Source organism: Heterocephalus glaber, unplaced genomic scaffold, assembly GCF_053883595.1.
Source record: "Heterocephalus glaber isolate CG9 unplaced genomic scaffold, H.glaber_assembly_v1.0 deba00001586, whole genome shotgun sequence".
Taxonomy (NCBI): Eukaryota; Metazoa; Chordata; class Mammalia; order Rodentia; family Bathyergidae; genus Heterocephalus; species Heterocephalus glaber.
Window position 1 is genome coordinate 2,530,258 of NW_028258364.1, and position 17,254 is coordinate 2,547,511.

The window sequence follows — 17,254 nt, forward strand, 5'->3', positions numbered from 1 at the left end:
GGATCATTCAACACACACAAATCAATAAATGTAATACACTATTATCAACAGAGCCAAGGACAAAAATCACATGATTATCTCAATAGACACAAAAAAAGCATTTTAAAAAGTCTAACACTCATTCATATTAAAAACCCATATGAAAATTGGAATAGATGGCCTTTATCTCAATCTGATAAAAGCCATCTATGAAAAACCAACAGCCAACATCATACTAAATGGTTAAAAATTGAAAGCTTTCACTCTAAAATCAGGAACAAGACAAGGATGTCCTGTATCACCACTCCTATTCAATATAGTTCTGAAAATATTAAATGGAGCAATTAGACAAAGAAAGAAATAAAAAAATAAAGCTAGGAAAGCAAAAAGTTAAACTATCATTATTTGAAGGTGACATGATACTCTACATAGAAGACTTCAAAAACTTCACCAAAAGACTTCTAGATTTAATAACCAAAGTCAGTCATGTAGCTGGATACAAAGTCAACACTCAAAAAATCAATAGCATTCCTGTACACAAATAACAAACTTATTGAGAGAGAAATGAGGGAAACTACACCTTTCACAACAGCATCGAAAAAAATGAAATACTTAGGAATCAATCTAACAAAGAAAGTAAAAGATCATTTTGGTTTTTTTGGAAGTAAAAGATCTTTACATTGAAAGCTAAAGTACTCTGAAAAAGAAGATCAAAGAGATTATCAGAAAATGGAAAGATATTCCTTGCTCATGGGTAGGAAGAACCAACATAGTACAAATGGCCATACTCCCAAAATTGTTATATAGATTTAATGCAATCCCAATCAAAATACCAATAGCACACCTCACAGAACTAGAAAAAATATTCCTAAAATTCATTTGGAACCAGAAGAGACCTAGAATAGCAACAGCAATTCTGGGCAACCAAGGCAAGGCAGGAGGCATCACAATCCCTGACTCAAAATTATACTACAGAGCTTCTGTGATAAAAACAACACGGTACTGGCAAAAAAGACCTGTGGATCAATGGAACAGATTAAAAGATCCAGAAACAACTTAGCCACCTTATCTTTGAGAAATGGGCCAACATGTTCACTGGAAGAAAGCCTCTTTTTTTATTTTGGTACCGAGATTGAACTCAGGACCTTGCGTTTGCCAGGCAGGCAGTGGAACCACTAAGCTAAATCCCCAGCCCTGGAAGAAAGCCTCTTTAATAAATGGTGCTGGAAAAAAATATATATATATAAAAAATAAATAGTGCTGGGAAAACTGGCTTTCCGCATGCCAAAGACTAAAACTAGACTCATGTCTCTCACCATGCACTAAGCTAAAATCAAAATGGATCAAAGATCTAAATATTAAAACAGAAACATTAAATCTGCTGGAAGACAGAATAGGTAGAACTCTTGAAGACATGGGGGTAGGCAAAGACATTATGAACAAAACTCTAATTGCATGGGAAATATTACAAAGAATTAACAACTGGGATCTCATCTTATTAAAAATCATTTGAACAGCAAAAGAAGTCACCAACAGAGTGAAGAGACAACCAACAGAGTGGGAAAAATTTTTGTCAGTGGTTCCTTAAAGGAATAATATCTAGAATATATAAAGAAACTCAAAAAACTCAAACCACCCACATTTAAAGACCCAATCCCAAAATAGGCATCTCAGATGAATACACACTTCTCAGATAAAGAAGCACAAACAGCAAATAAATATATGAAAAAATGTTCAACATCACTGGTTATGCAAGAGATGCAAATGAAAACAACGCTGAAATTCCATCTCACTCCAGAAAGAATGGCTGCTCTCAAGAAATCAACCAACAACAAATGCTGGCAGGAATGTGGGGGAAAAGGAATCCTTCTCCACTGTTGGTGCGAGTGTAGACTCATGCAATTACTGTGGAAATCAGTGTGGATATTCCTCAAAAAACTATAACTAGAGGTTCCATTTGACCCAGTTATCTTTATTCTTGGTATCTTCCCAAAAGAATTAAAAGCATTATACCACAGTGATATATGCACAACCATGTTCATAGCAGCAAAGTTTATAATAGCTAAATATTGGAAACAACCCAGATGCCCACCAACCAATGAATGGATAAAGAAGATGTGGGTTTTTTTAATACAATGGAGTACTATCAGCCATAAAGAAGGATAGGCTTGAGATATTTATAACTAAATGGATGCACTGAGAGACCACACTCTTAGGTGAAATAAATCAGATACACATGTTCATGTATTGCATGGTTTTTCTGGTGTGAGAAACTAAAAGTGTAAATAAGGACCAAAATGTATAATAGATATTATGAAATAGGAAGAAAATGTCCAAATGGGAAGGGACACAAGGGAGAGGAGAGGCGGGTAAAGGAAGGAAGGGAAAAGAAAATAAAACAAGAAAAGATAAAATGGAAACAAGACTCTTGTAAAAAAGAAGGGGTAGAAGGGAGGGGAAGGGGAATGGGAAAAAAATAAGAATCAAAATATATTATATTATGTACAGGTACAAATTCCACATGATGAATGTGATCATTATGTATATCTAAATTTTACTAACAAACTTAGTCACAAGTTTAAGCTTGGTTTTGCTTTCTTTTAAATGTTTTACATAATTGGTTTCCAAATATCTTCCATCTTGAGTTTTCTTTCCTTGCGCATGGCCATAGCTCTCTCCAATAAGATTTTTTTCCTCTGTAGCAAATAAAGTTAACTTTGAGAGACAGCAATGACATTTTAAACTATGTGCTTCCTACCTCTACTGCCAACTCTTCAACACAGGATCACAGGAAAAGGGCAATCTGACATCGACAGGGCCTATAACCCCTTTTCACTAACACTGAGACAGCTGCTATTACAAGAAAACAGACAGTACCTAACATATTTAAATATTTAATCATTATTTGAAAGTAGATGATCTTTAAAACCCTTAAGCTTCTATTTTATTTTTTTGTTGTTGTTACCAGGGATTGAACTTGGGTTCTTGTGCTTGCGCAGCAGGAGGCGAAACCACTGAGCCTAAATCCCCAGCTAAAGCCTCTATTTTAAAAGGAAAAAAATTTATGTTTATTCCAACCAATTTCCCAAACAAAACCTTGCAGAAACCTGATTCCTTACTCTGATCCAACACTGTAAGTAATCAACCATCAAATCCTATCAAATGGTTTCTTTTCTTTCTGATTTAAACTCCTCAAACCTCCCATCACCCTAGGTGGGGCCATAACTTCTGAATACCTACTTACCTCCTCACACATCTGGCTACCAAATAAGCCTCTTGATTCAAAACTCCCTTCTTCCTTCAGTTACTCCTTCAGCACTCCATTGCCCATTTAGGAACTCACAGTGCCTTTGAATCAAGCCCAAATACATCATCCAGTCATGCAAAACCATCTATGTATGACCTAGCCCAATGATGGTGAACCTTCTTGAGCTTTCAATGATCCAAACTGCCTGCTTCATGCCATAGGTTCACCACCACTGACCCAGCCTAGGCTGGCTCGTTCAGTTTATCTATACCCTGTGACCAATATCCCCTCATCACCTTTTCCCTTTAAACCCTCTCTCCTCTTCCTACCATGCAACCCCTGGCAACCACCATTCTACTATCCACTTCTATCAGTTCAATTTTTTGGTTCCACATATATGTGAGATCACGCAATTGTTTTGCCTTCCTGCACCTGGCTTTCTTCACTTAACAGAGCACTTTCCAAGTTTATCTGTGCTTCCAAGTTCCATGCCTAGGACACTCTAGGTTGAAATTTTAAAAAGTAAGGGGGACTAAAAAGAAAAATCAGAATGCAAATGACAGGAGCTACCATCTTAAGGCTGAGTAAGCTGTATTTTGGTGTATGTGTGTGTACACTATTTCTTTATCTACTCATATGAAAATGGATATTCATTAAGCCCACTTAGTCTTGAAAATCTGCTGATTATCTCATTTGCTCCATGAAGCCTCCTCACTACCCAAATATCTGATGACTTTCATATTTGACATTAGTTTGAATTTCACCATTGTTTACTGCAGTTGCATTAAGTCATGTCACCCCTATCCCTCAGGCTGCATGCAAACATCTTGAGGACAGGAGTTGTGTTTGCACAGCTAGAACAGTGTCAGATATACAACTACTGCTCAATAACACGGCTGAATAGGATGGACTACGCAGCCGTTGCCCCCTTCCAGCATTTCACTTGTCATCTAGAAGCACAAAGGCTCAATCAATGATGTCAACATCCCCAGGAAGAGATATTTGAATAATACATCAAATAAACCTAAAAGCTGAGATACCTGTGTCACTTCTGTCTCAATGGTTGGGACCTCTCCAACTATAAAAACAAAAGTATGAAAGAGAGACACCATACTTTGGAAAGGTAATATTTAGCTGGTCTAAATTTCATACTGTTCTGACTTGATGGATTAACAAAGTCATTTCTAAGATCAACAAATTAACACTGAAATAGAGACACATTTCCCCCACACAAGGCACAAGGCATGGAGTCTGCCCACTGAACTAACAACTCAGATGGCCTGAACTTTCTCAGAAGGAGGAAGAAAGAGTCAGCTTCAGGAAATCTGACAGTAACGACTCTCCACCTTTACTTTCATCTCATTTTCTTGATTCCAGTCATAGAATACTCTAGGTTAAAAGATCAAATTACAAGAAAAATCAAATTACAAGAAAAACCAAAATGCAAAGTATGTCATTCAAGCACTGCCATTAGCTAAAACAAATATACACTTACTCAGGTACTTTTGTCAACTCTGATCTAGAAAAGTTTATGTTTCTTTTCCCATGTTCCCAAAATGCTTTGTAAATAACTTTTAATTGCTACTAGCATAAGACTAAATTAATTAGAAGGAAGAAAAAGTACGTGTATATACCTTAAACTAACATAAAAGAAAGTTAACCTGTATATTCCTCTAATAGTCTAAATTCTATGCAAAAATAAACTTCACCTTTATTTGTAGTTTCTTATAAACTACTTAAAATAATTACAGGATGAAGGGCAAGTGTTTTTTTAAACTGAAGAGGAAAAACAGCTTAAATTGTAGTTTATTCCTTTACTCATTCATTCAACAATCATGTATTACCTGCCTGCTGTATCTATAAAAGTACTACATTCAGGTTTGACAAATGAAAGTGACAGAGATAGGTAATATACAATTCAAAATATTTACCTTCCTCATAAACTTGTTTTATGGCTCTTATTTCTTCAGGTGTCCTTGAAGCAATAATTTCTGTCAGTACTTTTTCATTTGTCCCAGCTCCCTGTTTGGAAATTTATTTTTAAGAAAGAAAATATGTCACTATTAAAAAGAAAATTATAATTATATAAATATCATCCACCATAACATGGACTACTTTGTTTATAAATTCTATTAGTGTTATGAAATTTTAAACTAATTTTTTCTCCAAAAACAGTTTTATTTTTTTCTTTTATCTAATGAAAACAATGTTTATTGTTAAATATATGTATATATATGTTGTTATACATTGTTTTATATATATGTGTGTGTGTATGTATAAAGGTTATATAAAGGTTATATAAATTTATGACTTATAATTTGATTAGTTCATTCTAGTTTAAAATCAAAGTATTGTAATGATGTGAAATAACAAAAAGGCAGAAATAATAAAAATGAAAACTTTTCATACATTCATGTGGAGAATCACTGATACTTAAACAATCTGTACCTCAAAAAATTAACCCCTAAGCCCAAGTTAAATTCTATATGGAACCACAAGCAAATTCTGCATCCAGATAATACTATAAAGACTCAGGTATTACAGGCTTGGTTCCCAGAGCAGCACTACTATGGGGGCAGGGAAATGCCTCTACAGATGGACCTAGTAGGGGTCCTCAGGTCCCTGGGGACGTGACCTTGCAGAAGACTGTGGAACCCTGACACCCTCTTCCCTCTCTCTTGCTTCCTAGTGGTAAAGGGAGTGGTTTTACTCGGCCACATGCTCCTGTCACGACCTGCTGCCTGGACACAAGCTCAAAGCACCAGAGCCAATTTACCACAGACTGAAACCTCTAAAACTGTGAGCCAAAACAAACTTTTTCAGGGACTTTTTACAGTAATGGAAAGCTAACAAAGGTAACAATAAATCAGCATTGCTTAGTTTTTACAAATTGTATCAGTGTAAAGGAATTGGAACTTGCTTTCTAGATTTTTGGAAAATAATTTTTATTGATTTTGCTTTTACTGCTTATGAAAGTCTTATCCACATTGCTAAATTAGAAAATATAAGCAATACTATGGCTGAACTTAATTTTTTTTTTTTTTGGTACTAGGGATTGAACTCGGGTCCTTGCACTTGTGCAGCAGGCGGCAAAACCACTGAGCTAAATCCCCGACCCCCTAGCTGAACTTAATTTTTTAAAAAAAGATTTAAGCCTATTTCCTTTTTATTTCTGTTTCTTTACCAAAAAATATGAAGCACTAAAAGCCTGGGTTCATCTTCTAGCAGAGTTTCAGCTACTGGTGACAGTCCAGAAGCATTCTGTAAGAAAGCCCTTTTCTCAATAACCTATTATTTTGTTTACTGTAAAAGAATCACTGTAGGAAAATGAAGAGAATTTGCATAAAGAGGCTTCTAAATGAATAAATATTTTTCTCCTCCCATTCCCTAGGACTCCCTGAGCTACATTATCTCCTTGTGGTTAAATCTCGATTTGCCCACTTAAAATTCAACTCCTCACCCCTGAACTATTTCTTATCCCCCTAACTCCAAGTAAATGTTTCAGTGCAGCTATAGGCATACAATATTCCAAACACCATTGGAGGAAATACATATGTAGGTTTTTGCTACAACAGAAATTATAACAAGTTTACCAGTTACTTTGTTGTTCCCTAATCAGATAACTTTCAACATTAGGAGTTAAAACACTTCATTTGTAACATTTTTAAACACTCTCAAAATTAGAAGACAGGCACGAAAATAATATATAAAAAGTTCTAAAAGATTAAAACTTTAAATAGCCAATGTTAGTGAGCTTAATACAAAAAACTATTAAATGACACCTATAATTTTTCTTCCTTTGCTTATTGCCTCAACAGTTGTGTCTTAGAAGTATCCCTCAATGAAATAAATGATATAATTTTTTAAATGGAATAATTAAGATGAAGTAATTACCCAAACAAAATGACATTATGTATGATAGGAATGTTCCTTTCATGCATCCTTTTACCTTAAGAGCATGCTTCAATTCATAGGCATCATAAAGCTGAGAGGGTTTCATCAGAGCCACGATTAATTTCTCAAATTTTCCAGTCAGTTCTGATTTCAAGTCATCCAGAAGATCCTAACTCACAGAAAATAAGCTGGTTATCCAGACAGAGATTTTAAGGATATTCTTCTTAAATATGAATGATACCCCTTTGCTTTAATGAAATCTATATCCTGGTATCACCAAGGTGAAGGCCCAGGAGCTACACAAAAGCCCAAGCCTATGAAGGACATGTTTCTGACATCTGACCTAAACACTAAGCAAAGCCACTTATGCATCACCCATCTGTTTTTAAGAGATGTTTTTATTAAGTTCAAAGGTTAAAAAGAATGAATAATTTTTAAAAGAGGGCTAAAAGCATGGACTGAAGATGTAGCTCCATGGTAGAGCACTTGCCTAGCACGCATAAGACTGTGGGTTCCATCACCAATACTTTAGAAAAAGAAACAAAAATCAGAATTGTTTTTGTTCTACATTTGTTTCTTAATTAAATGACATAGAAATTTTCAAGATAATTAAATTAAAGTTTTTCACCCATACACTAATTCATTTAGCAATTTTACTTTGAATTGCTAGTAAAAACACTTAAATCAATTAATTAAAAAGTCATTTGTTTAAATCACCACAAAAGGAAGCAAGATAATGACTGTCATAACAAAACACTGCAAAAGAATCTTACACAGAAAATGGAGAATAAAACAAGGCTCAGTGGAAAGCATAGAAGAGAAGAGAGGCCTTCTGAGACCCTGAGAGCAGCAAGCAAGGAAAAATAATTATGTGAGGATAAGTCGGTTGAATATTACATACCAACAGCTGACAATTTAGAAGAAAATAGTGAACAAAAGTGAGAGTCACAAAATAAATGACATTCTTTACAACAAATAATATTCTTTACAAAAGAATACTAATACAATTGTTCCTCCATATCTGTGGGTTCTATATCTGCAGGTTCAACCAACCTCAACTGAAAACATTTGGGTGAAAAACTGCATCTGTATCAAATATGTACAGATATTTTTTGTCATTCTCTAAACAAATGAGCAGTTATATTGTATTAGGTACCATAATCTAGGAATGACAAAGTATATAGGAAGGTGTACATGCGTTATACGGAAATACTATGTCATTTTATATAAGGGACTTGAACACCTGCACATTTTATTTCTGCAGAGAGTCCTGGAACCAGTCTCTCACTGAAAGCAGGAAACTCTCTTAAAAATCACAGCTATGCTGACATTCCACCTGGGAATGAAGTGTAATCTTACCCTGCCAAACAGAGTCTTAAACGCCTCAATAATTTTCTGGCGCTGAGCATTACTTCGGGATGTCAACAGGGTCAGGATGGCCTCCTCATCGGTACCTGCAGTTTATGATTAACAATTACAACCTGGCTCTCCCATGCCCACTCTCAATAACCCCCAAAACCAGCTCCCCTTATTTCCTTTCTTCTCTCTGAGCATATAAAATATATATGTATAACTGAATAATTTATTTAAAATATTAAACTGACAATATACAAAATTTTTTATTTCTGATATACACTACCCTCTATTCCCATCATATTTTGAAGTAGGTGGAAAAATACTTCTTACTTTTTAAAACTGAGTACTCCTAGTTTTTCATGCAACAAATAGTTACTCAAGGAACAACTATTCATGAGGCACAATGTGCTGGTGTTATAGTAGACTGGGAAAAAAGAAAGGTATAGAGAGAATCTGGCTTCAAGTTAAAGATAATTTCAGGTGCAAAATATGACACACAAATAACTATGAGGTAAGGTTGAATGGCAAGTGGTTCAGGAGAGGTCTATGTGTTAAATGGGGTTCAAAGGAGGGTCTCTGCTTGAGGGGAGGCAGAAAGGAGTTCTAGGGAAAGTTCCATGTAGAAGGTAACACCCATAGCAGTCTAGAAGAATAAAAGGATTGTGAGAGGCTGGGATATAAAGAAGGAAAAGCTTTTAGAAAAAGGAAAAAGCTCAGCAATAGGAAAATGCAGGGCTTTGAAGACTCTTAGAAAAGGCAGATCAGAGAACATATGGGGCCACAATGGAAGGTGGGGCTGACAAAGACCTCCAGAGGCCAGAGACCAAAGGACACTGATGTAGAAGGAGCCCGAGTGCAGGGCATGAGTGACACGTGGGAATCCTTGAGATGAGAGGTTTGTAAATGGATAACAGGAATGAATATCAAGGATGATCCATAGTATTATTTTGCTACCTTAATGTGTCTTTTCTCATATAAATTTCATATCATTATTCTAAATTAATCTCACTGTAATTAATTCCTTTTATAAAATTAGAACAAACAGGAGGTTGAACTTACCCAGGCCTTTCATGGCCTTCCGAAGAGTTTCTGCATCAGCTCGATCATCAAATCCAGGGAAGGTAGTCACGGTTCCTCTAAGAGCCTAAGACAGGAAGCACGGTAGTACTATCTATATCATTACCAGTGTGGTAAAGCAAACAATGTAAACAGTCCCATCTGCTCTCTGGGTAAATTTACCATTTGATATGGTTTATGTCCCATTTAAAAACTAGACCATATGCAATGTAGATTAGCAGGACCAATTCAGCATATGAGCTACCCTGACCCACCAGCAATCCCATTAGTGAGAAGGCAGGCAGGCTCTCCCTTCCTCTGGGCATCACCCCTAAGACGGCACTCCACCACAGTCTCCTGGTTCACAGAGGGCACTTCCTCTCTGGATTCTTTCACATTAAGTCTCTAGCACTTTGATCTAGGAGCATGCTAAATCTATATTAAAACATGACACCTACCCTGAGCACAACCCTAAGCAAAGCTCTTATTCCATACACTATCATCCTAAATCCTGTTTCTGTAGAGCTCTGAAGATAACTCACCAAGGCCTGAAAAGATACTTTGTAATTTATATGCCATAAGAATACGTTGGAAGATATTCTTTAAAAAGGATTCCTGTTATGTATACTTTTTAATAATCAAAATGTTAAAATTTCCTCCATATCACAGTATCACTAGATCCTTAGACTCAGAAGCCTTACTAATACTGAGCCATAAATTTATCCTATGACAGAGGACACTTCTAGCATTGACGTTTTACCAATAAATGCTTTTGAATTTCTCAATTCCTATTAATGTGTCACCTAAAGTTGGGGAACAGTAACTAACAGGAGGGTAAGCCTGAGAATATTTAGTCTAGTTTGCACTCATACATATGTTTTATAATGAATGAATGCATAGAAGTGCAGTCACCTACAAAAGGAAAAAATCTTTATACCAACAATATCTTAATACTAATGAAATTTTAGGGTATGACAACAGAGAGAGATCACCATAGAAAGAACTTCCATAGCACCAGCAGCCAGCTCAGCTCAGAGGCCTTATCTCCTTAGTGGCACTAGATTACGCTTCCTGGGGAAAAAATGAATTTCATGGATCCGACCAATCCGGACAAAGACTCTCCTTAACCACATCTTAGACGGGCTCCTCTGAGCCTGCTTTCCAGTCTACCTGCCTAACCCTCCTGTGGCAAGAATTCTGCTAAGTCATATTAGGAAAGAGAGACCCGATCTGAATATCTAACCACTGTTATAGACTGAATGTCTGTGTCCCCCAAAAATTTGTAGATTGAAACTTGTGCCAAGGAATCTTTACTGTCAGACTCCTGGGGAGGTGGCTGGATTATGGGATCGATACTCTCATCAGCGGATTGATTGATCCTCCAGTGTTCCAGCTGAATGTGCTCTTGGAACGGGACCCTGAGGCAGTGGATCACTAGGGACATGCTTTTCTTGGTTTTTTGATGAGAGATCTTTTTTTATTCTACATAATTCTATATATTTGAATTTTTCACAACAAAAATGTACTTTATGCACATAAATTTATTTTTAGAAGGCCTAATGGGATACACTTAAACCAAACTTTCTATCCATTGTTTGCAATTAATCAAACCTTCTAGGGCCAGGGATTTAGCTCAGTGGCACCGCACCTGCCTTGAAAGCGCAAGGTCCTGAGTTTGATCCCTGGTACCAAAAAAAAAAGCTTCTATCATTTCAATGAACCCTAAAAGTCTTGACAAAAAATTTTCAATATTCCTGCTTTACATGAGCCAATAGTTTATAGTAAACCCACTTTCTCATAAGTTAATTCCAGTTCAGTCCATTAATAAGGTTTAGATATCCAAACTTGGAAATGAATATATTTGGTACCAAGGGATACATTGTATTGCTATCTCTTGAATTTATGTTGCCACTGGGGAAGTGGTTTACAATCCTTGGCTGCCCAAAGAAAAATCTAGTTTTAAAAATACAGATTCTCAGGCACCAAATCTAAAGATTTTTTTTTTTTTTGTACCGGGGATAGAACTCGGGACCTTGGGCTTGTGAGGCAGGTGGTGGAACCACTGAGCTAAATCCCTGGCTAAAGATTTTGAATCTGTAGTTACAAAGGAAATCAACATTCTCTAGAAATGCTTTGTCTTAAATCTTGATCAGTGATTATATAAATATATGTTTTAAAAGAACATTACTTTGACATTACAGAATACAGACTCATAGAATGCAAAAACTGAAAATCCAAAGTAAAGTTTTTTCCCTTGAAAAAAATTGAAATGGTTCTTGATAATGTTCAAAAGCACCAAAAACATTAAAAACAATGTGTAAGCTGGTAATTAACATCCATTTTCCAATAGTGGTGTTTTGAGGTAGACAATCTTCCCTGGAAACCATACATGAAAATTTCAGTGCAAAGACTGAAAACAAATAACAAATATAATCCTGCTGTTTATTTACCAAATCTTATCAGTGCAGTCTTCAACTACTGGCATATTTGGCAAACCAGGTAAGTACAGGAATCTTTTTCAAGATTTTAAAGAGTAACACTGGTCAGCATTTGATATCTGAATATAATACACCCTCTGAAAATCTTCCTGTACATCATGAAAACTTGGAGGTAATCTGTTTAGTATGAAATGTCTTCATTTTAGAATGTTGTGCACAATGGGCTTTTTTAAGAACAGAAAAGTGCATCAAAAGCCAGCTGTATTGTAAAATTGTAGTTTGGATACAGAAAATTATATTTTTCTGTTCTTAAATAGGGATGTGCTTTTATCCCTCCAGGGCATTCCTCTGCTCTGCTTCCAGGATACCACAAAGTATCCAGCCTTGCTCTACCACATCCTTTCACCATGATGTTCCTGCCTTGGAGCCAGACAGCCATAGACTAAAATCAAACCATGAGCCAAATAAACCTCTTCTCCTCCACGTTATTAGTGTTAAGTATTTTGTTTCAGCAATGGGAAAGGTGACTAGTAAAAATCCCTATCCTACAATGTGGGGTAGGGCCTTTGGGAAATAATTCAGATTAGATAACATCTTAAAAGCAGGGCTCCCCCTGAGGGTGTCCTTGTAAGAGTCTTCAGGGGCTTGTACCACTCTGCTCTTTGCCATGTGAGGTTATGACAAAAAGCAGCCATCTAAACACAGGAGAGAGCCCTCACCAGCGCCTGACCATGTTTTATCTCTATCTCAGACTTAGATTCCAGAACTGTGAGAACTAAATTTCTATTCATAAACCACTAGTCATCAAGGCATCCACTCTGTATCTAATCAATTTCCTCATCCCCCACCCTCACCATCTGATTACCTGGCCTAACTTCGACAAGAACCCTGTGAGGTCAGGTTAGCAAGAATCCTCCTACCCTCCATGTCTCCTCTTAGTAATTTTCCCTCCCCTGACTCTACTAGTTGGCTGCAAATTCCCTACTCTGTTTTCACTGTATTCCAAGTTGAGCCTGATCTCTCTTGCCTATGATGATAGTCATGGCCCACATCATGATACTCTTCCTTGCCAATTTAACAAGTGTCAGAATAATTTCTTCTTTAATAGTGGTCCCTCTTCTTAGTCAAGGAGAGAAGAGAGATTCTCCTTTCCTATGAACAGAGGCAGCTATGAGACCACCTACAGGTAAATCTGACATCATGAACCTTCTCCTGACCTTCACTTCCTAGGTCAAGCGCAGTGATCACACGGCAGAAGAGCGTAGTCCGAAAGAAGAAGGGGCATGTCCCAGGATGATGTCCCTGCTGCAAGATACTGACAGATGGCAGTTTTCATTTGCTCAACTCCTCATCTGAACAAATGACTATTGCCAAGTAGAAAAAGGATACAGGACAGGAAGACTTTCTCCCACTTGTCTCATGGAAAGTTCATGAAAGCCAGGCCTATTTATTCTATTAAGTGGGAAATCTACCCATAGCTAGGCTAAGCTCCACCTCCATCTCATCTTAGGAATACAGAGGCATGAAGATCAATAAGTTCCCTTACACTAGTTCCACAGCTTAAGTTATATGAAATTGAAAGGCTGAATAGTGATAATTTCACATAACTAATGGAATATAATATACAGCAGCCTATAGCTGGGAAAGAAATCAATAGGAATGGAGTAAGTGGACCTTCAAATAGCAATAGGTCAGGAAAATTACTTCTCTCAAGCCAAATTGTGGTTTCTGTTTAGTGGGAATTCATAAAGATAACATCAATATCACTATTAAAATGAATAAATACCTCAAGCTTTTTTCATGCGTGATTTAGGACTGTTTGCCATTGTTCACCTGCCCCTTTATTCATTTGCTTAATCATTTTAATGCTTTCTGTGTTCCAAATATTGCACTAAAAGTCATGATCACTAAAACAGAAATGACAAGCATACTGTATAAATCATCAAGTGCAGTAGAGTACATATGCACAAAGGTTAGATCAAAGTATGTGAGGACATGAACAGAAAAGTAAATTATTAGAGTAGAAGGAGAAGATATTGGAAAAAATTCCAAAATATGTCTTGAAAGTTGCTTGTGAATTTGACAACCATGATCAAAAAAGCAAAGAAGCACAAAGGGTATTTTTCAGCATGCATGAAGTATGGAAGAATGAAATGATCCAGTACTTTGGATAAAGGGTTAACTATTTTAATAGACTGGAACAAACAGTCAGCTTGAATAGAAAAACCCAGGAAGAGGAAGGTCATGGGCAGAGCACAAAAAAACATACTAAAACTACGGATGTCATCCTGTAGGCAATAGGAAGCCACTGGAAGACATGGAAGCATGGGAGAACAGCATCAGCTCTCCACGGTAATGATTCTGGCATCAGTGGAAACAGTAGAATGGACTGTGCAAGAGTGGAGACAGGAAGGCCATTCAGAGCATCTATAGTCCCAGTACTTGGGGAGGCTGAGGCAGGAAGAGTGAGGCCAGCCTGGGCAACATGGTGAGGCTCTGTATCTGAAAAAAGGAGAGAGGGAAGACTGTCCAAAACCACTTAAAAAAAAAAGTATCAAAGTCCTGATCAAATCCAGTGGTGTGAAAATGACAAAAAAACATAAGCAGGAACAGAAGTAATATATGGGATTATTCTGATTTGGATGGGGACATGATGGCTGATTTTGCATTTCTCTACAGCAAGCATACTATAGAAGGTGACCTGCACTGAAAATGGCAGCTCATATCTGCTGAGGGTGGATTGTCTCAGTGCAACAGCACTGTACACAGCAGAGCTAGCAGCTTAGAAAGGCTTGGCCAAGTCACCCAGTGACCATCAAACAACCAAGTACCAGAGCCATGGGACTGTGGCTCCTAAACTCATAAATACAATGCCATCCTGTTTCCCAAAGGCGAGAAGAAATTCCAGGGGATCATGCACACCAGCCAAAGGGAGAAATGCTCCACAAGGAAAGGAAAAAGCATCCAATACCACAGGGAAGCCTACTAAGAGGTATGATCAACAGGGTCCTCTGGACTTGGAAGGAGGTGCCCAGTGGCAGTAAAAGCCTGGCTACCAGACACTCAAGAGTGAACTGAGAGACAGATATCTCAGCAACCCTCATCTTATATGCAATGGTAGATTTGGCTGTAGGATTTGAAGAAATTGCTAGAAGAGTAAAAAATGAGGAAGAGTTTACAAAGAGAAGAGATAAGAAACATTTGTCTCAAAGGAAAAAAAATCTGACCCTACGGACTAAGAGAAATGAAGTAAAGGGTGAAAAGAAAAAATGGCCTTAAAACTCTCAGCTATTAGCTATGAAGAAGAAATGACTACCAGCCATATATTGCAACCTAAAAATTGTGAAACTTTTGCTACATTCATGCAAACGGAGTCACTGCCAAAGTTAGGAATGCCACACAGAAGTATCAAGGGGCCAGATGTGACTCAGAGACACGAGTCATAAGGGCAGAGCCCTTCTTTGGATATCCTGCCTAAACCCCATCATTGCCCACACAGCACTGCCTGCAACTAAGCCTATAAATGAGTCATTCAAGAGGGCTTCCCCTATTTCCTGGTGTCCACACACGTTACCCATGTTAACTTCTACCCTAAGAAAGTTCTATTAGAGGAGGCTTCCAGGTCACCGTACCACCATTCCCAGAGCAGAGGAGGTGAGCCACTCCAGTGCCACTAGCACCCCACCCCACTCGACTCCCCACCCCCCATCAAAATGAGAAGACATGTAAACAAGCCTCAAAATCAGACTTCCAGATCACCTACAGAAACCCCAAAGGGAAACGAGATGGAACATTCTGATACTCAACCAACTAGACACCCTGAACTGGCAACAAAAGAAAATTAGAAATAATTTTTCAGATAATGGCAGAGATTGTCCCCATAGTGGAAGACATGATTAATAACTCTAGAGAGGACCCAGATTAAAAAATACAGTACCTGAAGAACATGATGGAATTCCAATACAGGAAACAAATGGAATCCATAAAACATATCCAAACAGATTTCCAGTCGATTAAAAACTCAACTGAAAGTCTACACAGCAGAATGAGCCAATGTGAGGAAAGACTTTTAGATATAGAAGATAAGATTGCAATTAGTAAAATTGTAATGGCCCAGAGAAATCAATCCACCAGCTGCTAGAAGATCCAAAGAAGAATAACATAAGATGGATTGGAGCCAATGAAGAAAGAGGAGAGAGTGCAGATGACATAAAAAAAAACTGTTCACAGAAGTGATGGCAGAAAACTTCCCAAGCCAGGGAGAAGAATTTGACATACAGATAAGTGAGGCATATAGGACTCCAACTAGCCTTGATCAAAATAAATCAACACATAGGCATATAATAGTTAAGATTCCAGAAACCCAACAGAAGAACAAAGTTCTACAAGCAGTTAGAAAAAAGAAACAAATCACATACAAAGGAAAAACCCATCAGAATCCCACCAGACTTCTCAACACAAACCCTCAAGGCAAGAAGAACTTGGAGTGATGTATTCTAAGCCCTAAAAGAAAACAGCCTCCAACCCAGATTGATGTACCCTGCAAAACTATCTTTCAAACTTGATGGAGAAACACGATACTTTTATGACAAAGAGCACCTGAGGAACTTCATGAATACCAAACTAGCACTCCAAAAAATTTTAGACAATGTCCTAAGAAAAGAAAACAAGGATCACAACCCCAAACCCCAGCAGAATGAAGCCATCGGGCATGACAAGAAATTAAATGCAAAGGGGGAGAATGCAACAAAAAGTCATGACAATGATAAGTCAATACATATCAATTATAACCATCAATTTTAATGGGGTCTCAATTCACCAATCAAAAGGAATAGACTGGCAGAATGGGTCAAGAAGCAAGATCCAACAATATGCTCCATACAAGAAGCACACTTAATTCAAAAAGAAACTTGTAGACTGAAAGTTAAAGGGTGAAAAACAATACTCCATGTGACAGGAACCTGAAAAAAAGCAAGAGTAGCTATCCTTTTTGCAGATCAAGTGGATTTCAAACCAACCCTGATTAAGACAAAGAAGGACAGTACAACCTTGCAAAGGGAACAATCCAAGAGGAAGAGATAACAATCATAAATATATATTCACCAAACACTAGTGCACCCAACTGTATAAAACAAATACTAACGGACATGAAAAATCAAATAAACACTAATAGGATAGTAACAGAGGACCTCAATACCCCACTGTCACAAATAGATAGAACAACTAGACAAAAAATAAGCAATGAAATACTAGAACTCAATCAAACTCTAGAACAAATAAACTC

At 37.2% G+C, this 17,254-nt stretch overlaps 1 protein-coding gene across 1 annotated transcript in view; it reads right to left on the reverse strand.

The window, feature by feature from the left end:
- Positions 1–17,254, reverse strand: part of Anxa5 (annexin A5) — a 39,787-nt gene that overhangs the window by 12,155 nt on the left and 10,378 nt on the right. Inside the window, exons 3-6 of the mRNA XM_004854926.4 lie at positions 9,536–9,620; positions 8,480–8,574; positions 7,176–7,289; positions 5,158–5,248 (exon numbers count right to left, since the gene is read on the reverse strand). Coding sequence (XP_004854983.2) covers positions 5,158–5,248; positions 7,176–7,289; positions 8,480–8,574; positions 9,536–9,620 — 385 coding nt within the window. The remainder of the gene's footprint in view (positions 1–5,157; positions 5,249–7,175; positions 7,290–8,479; positions 8,575–9,535; positions 9,621–17,254) is intronic.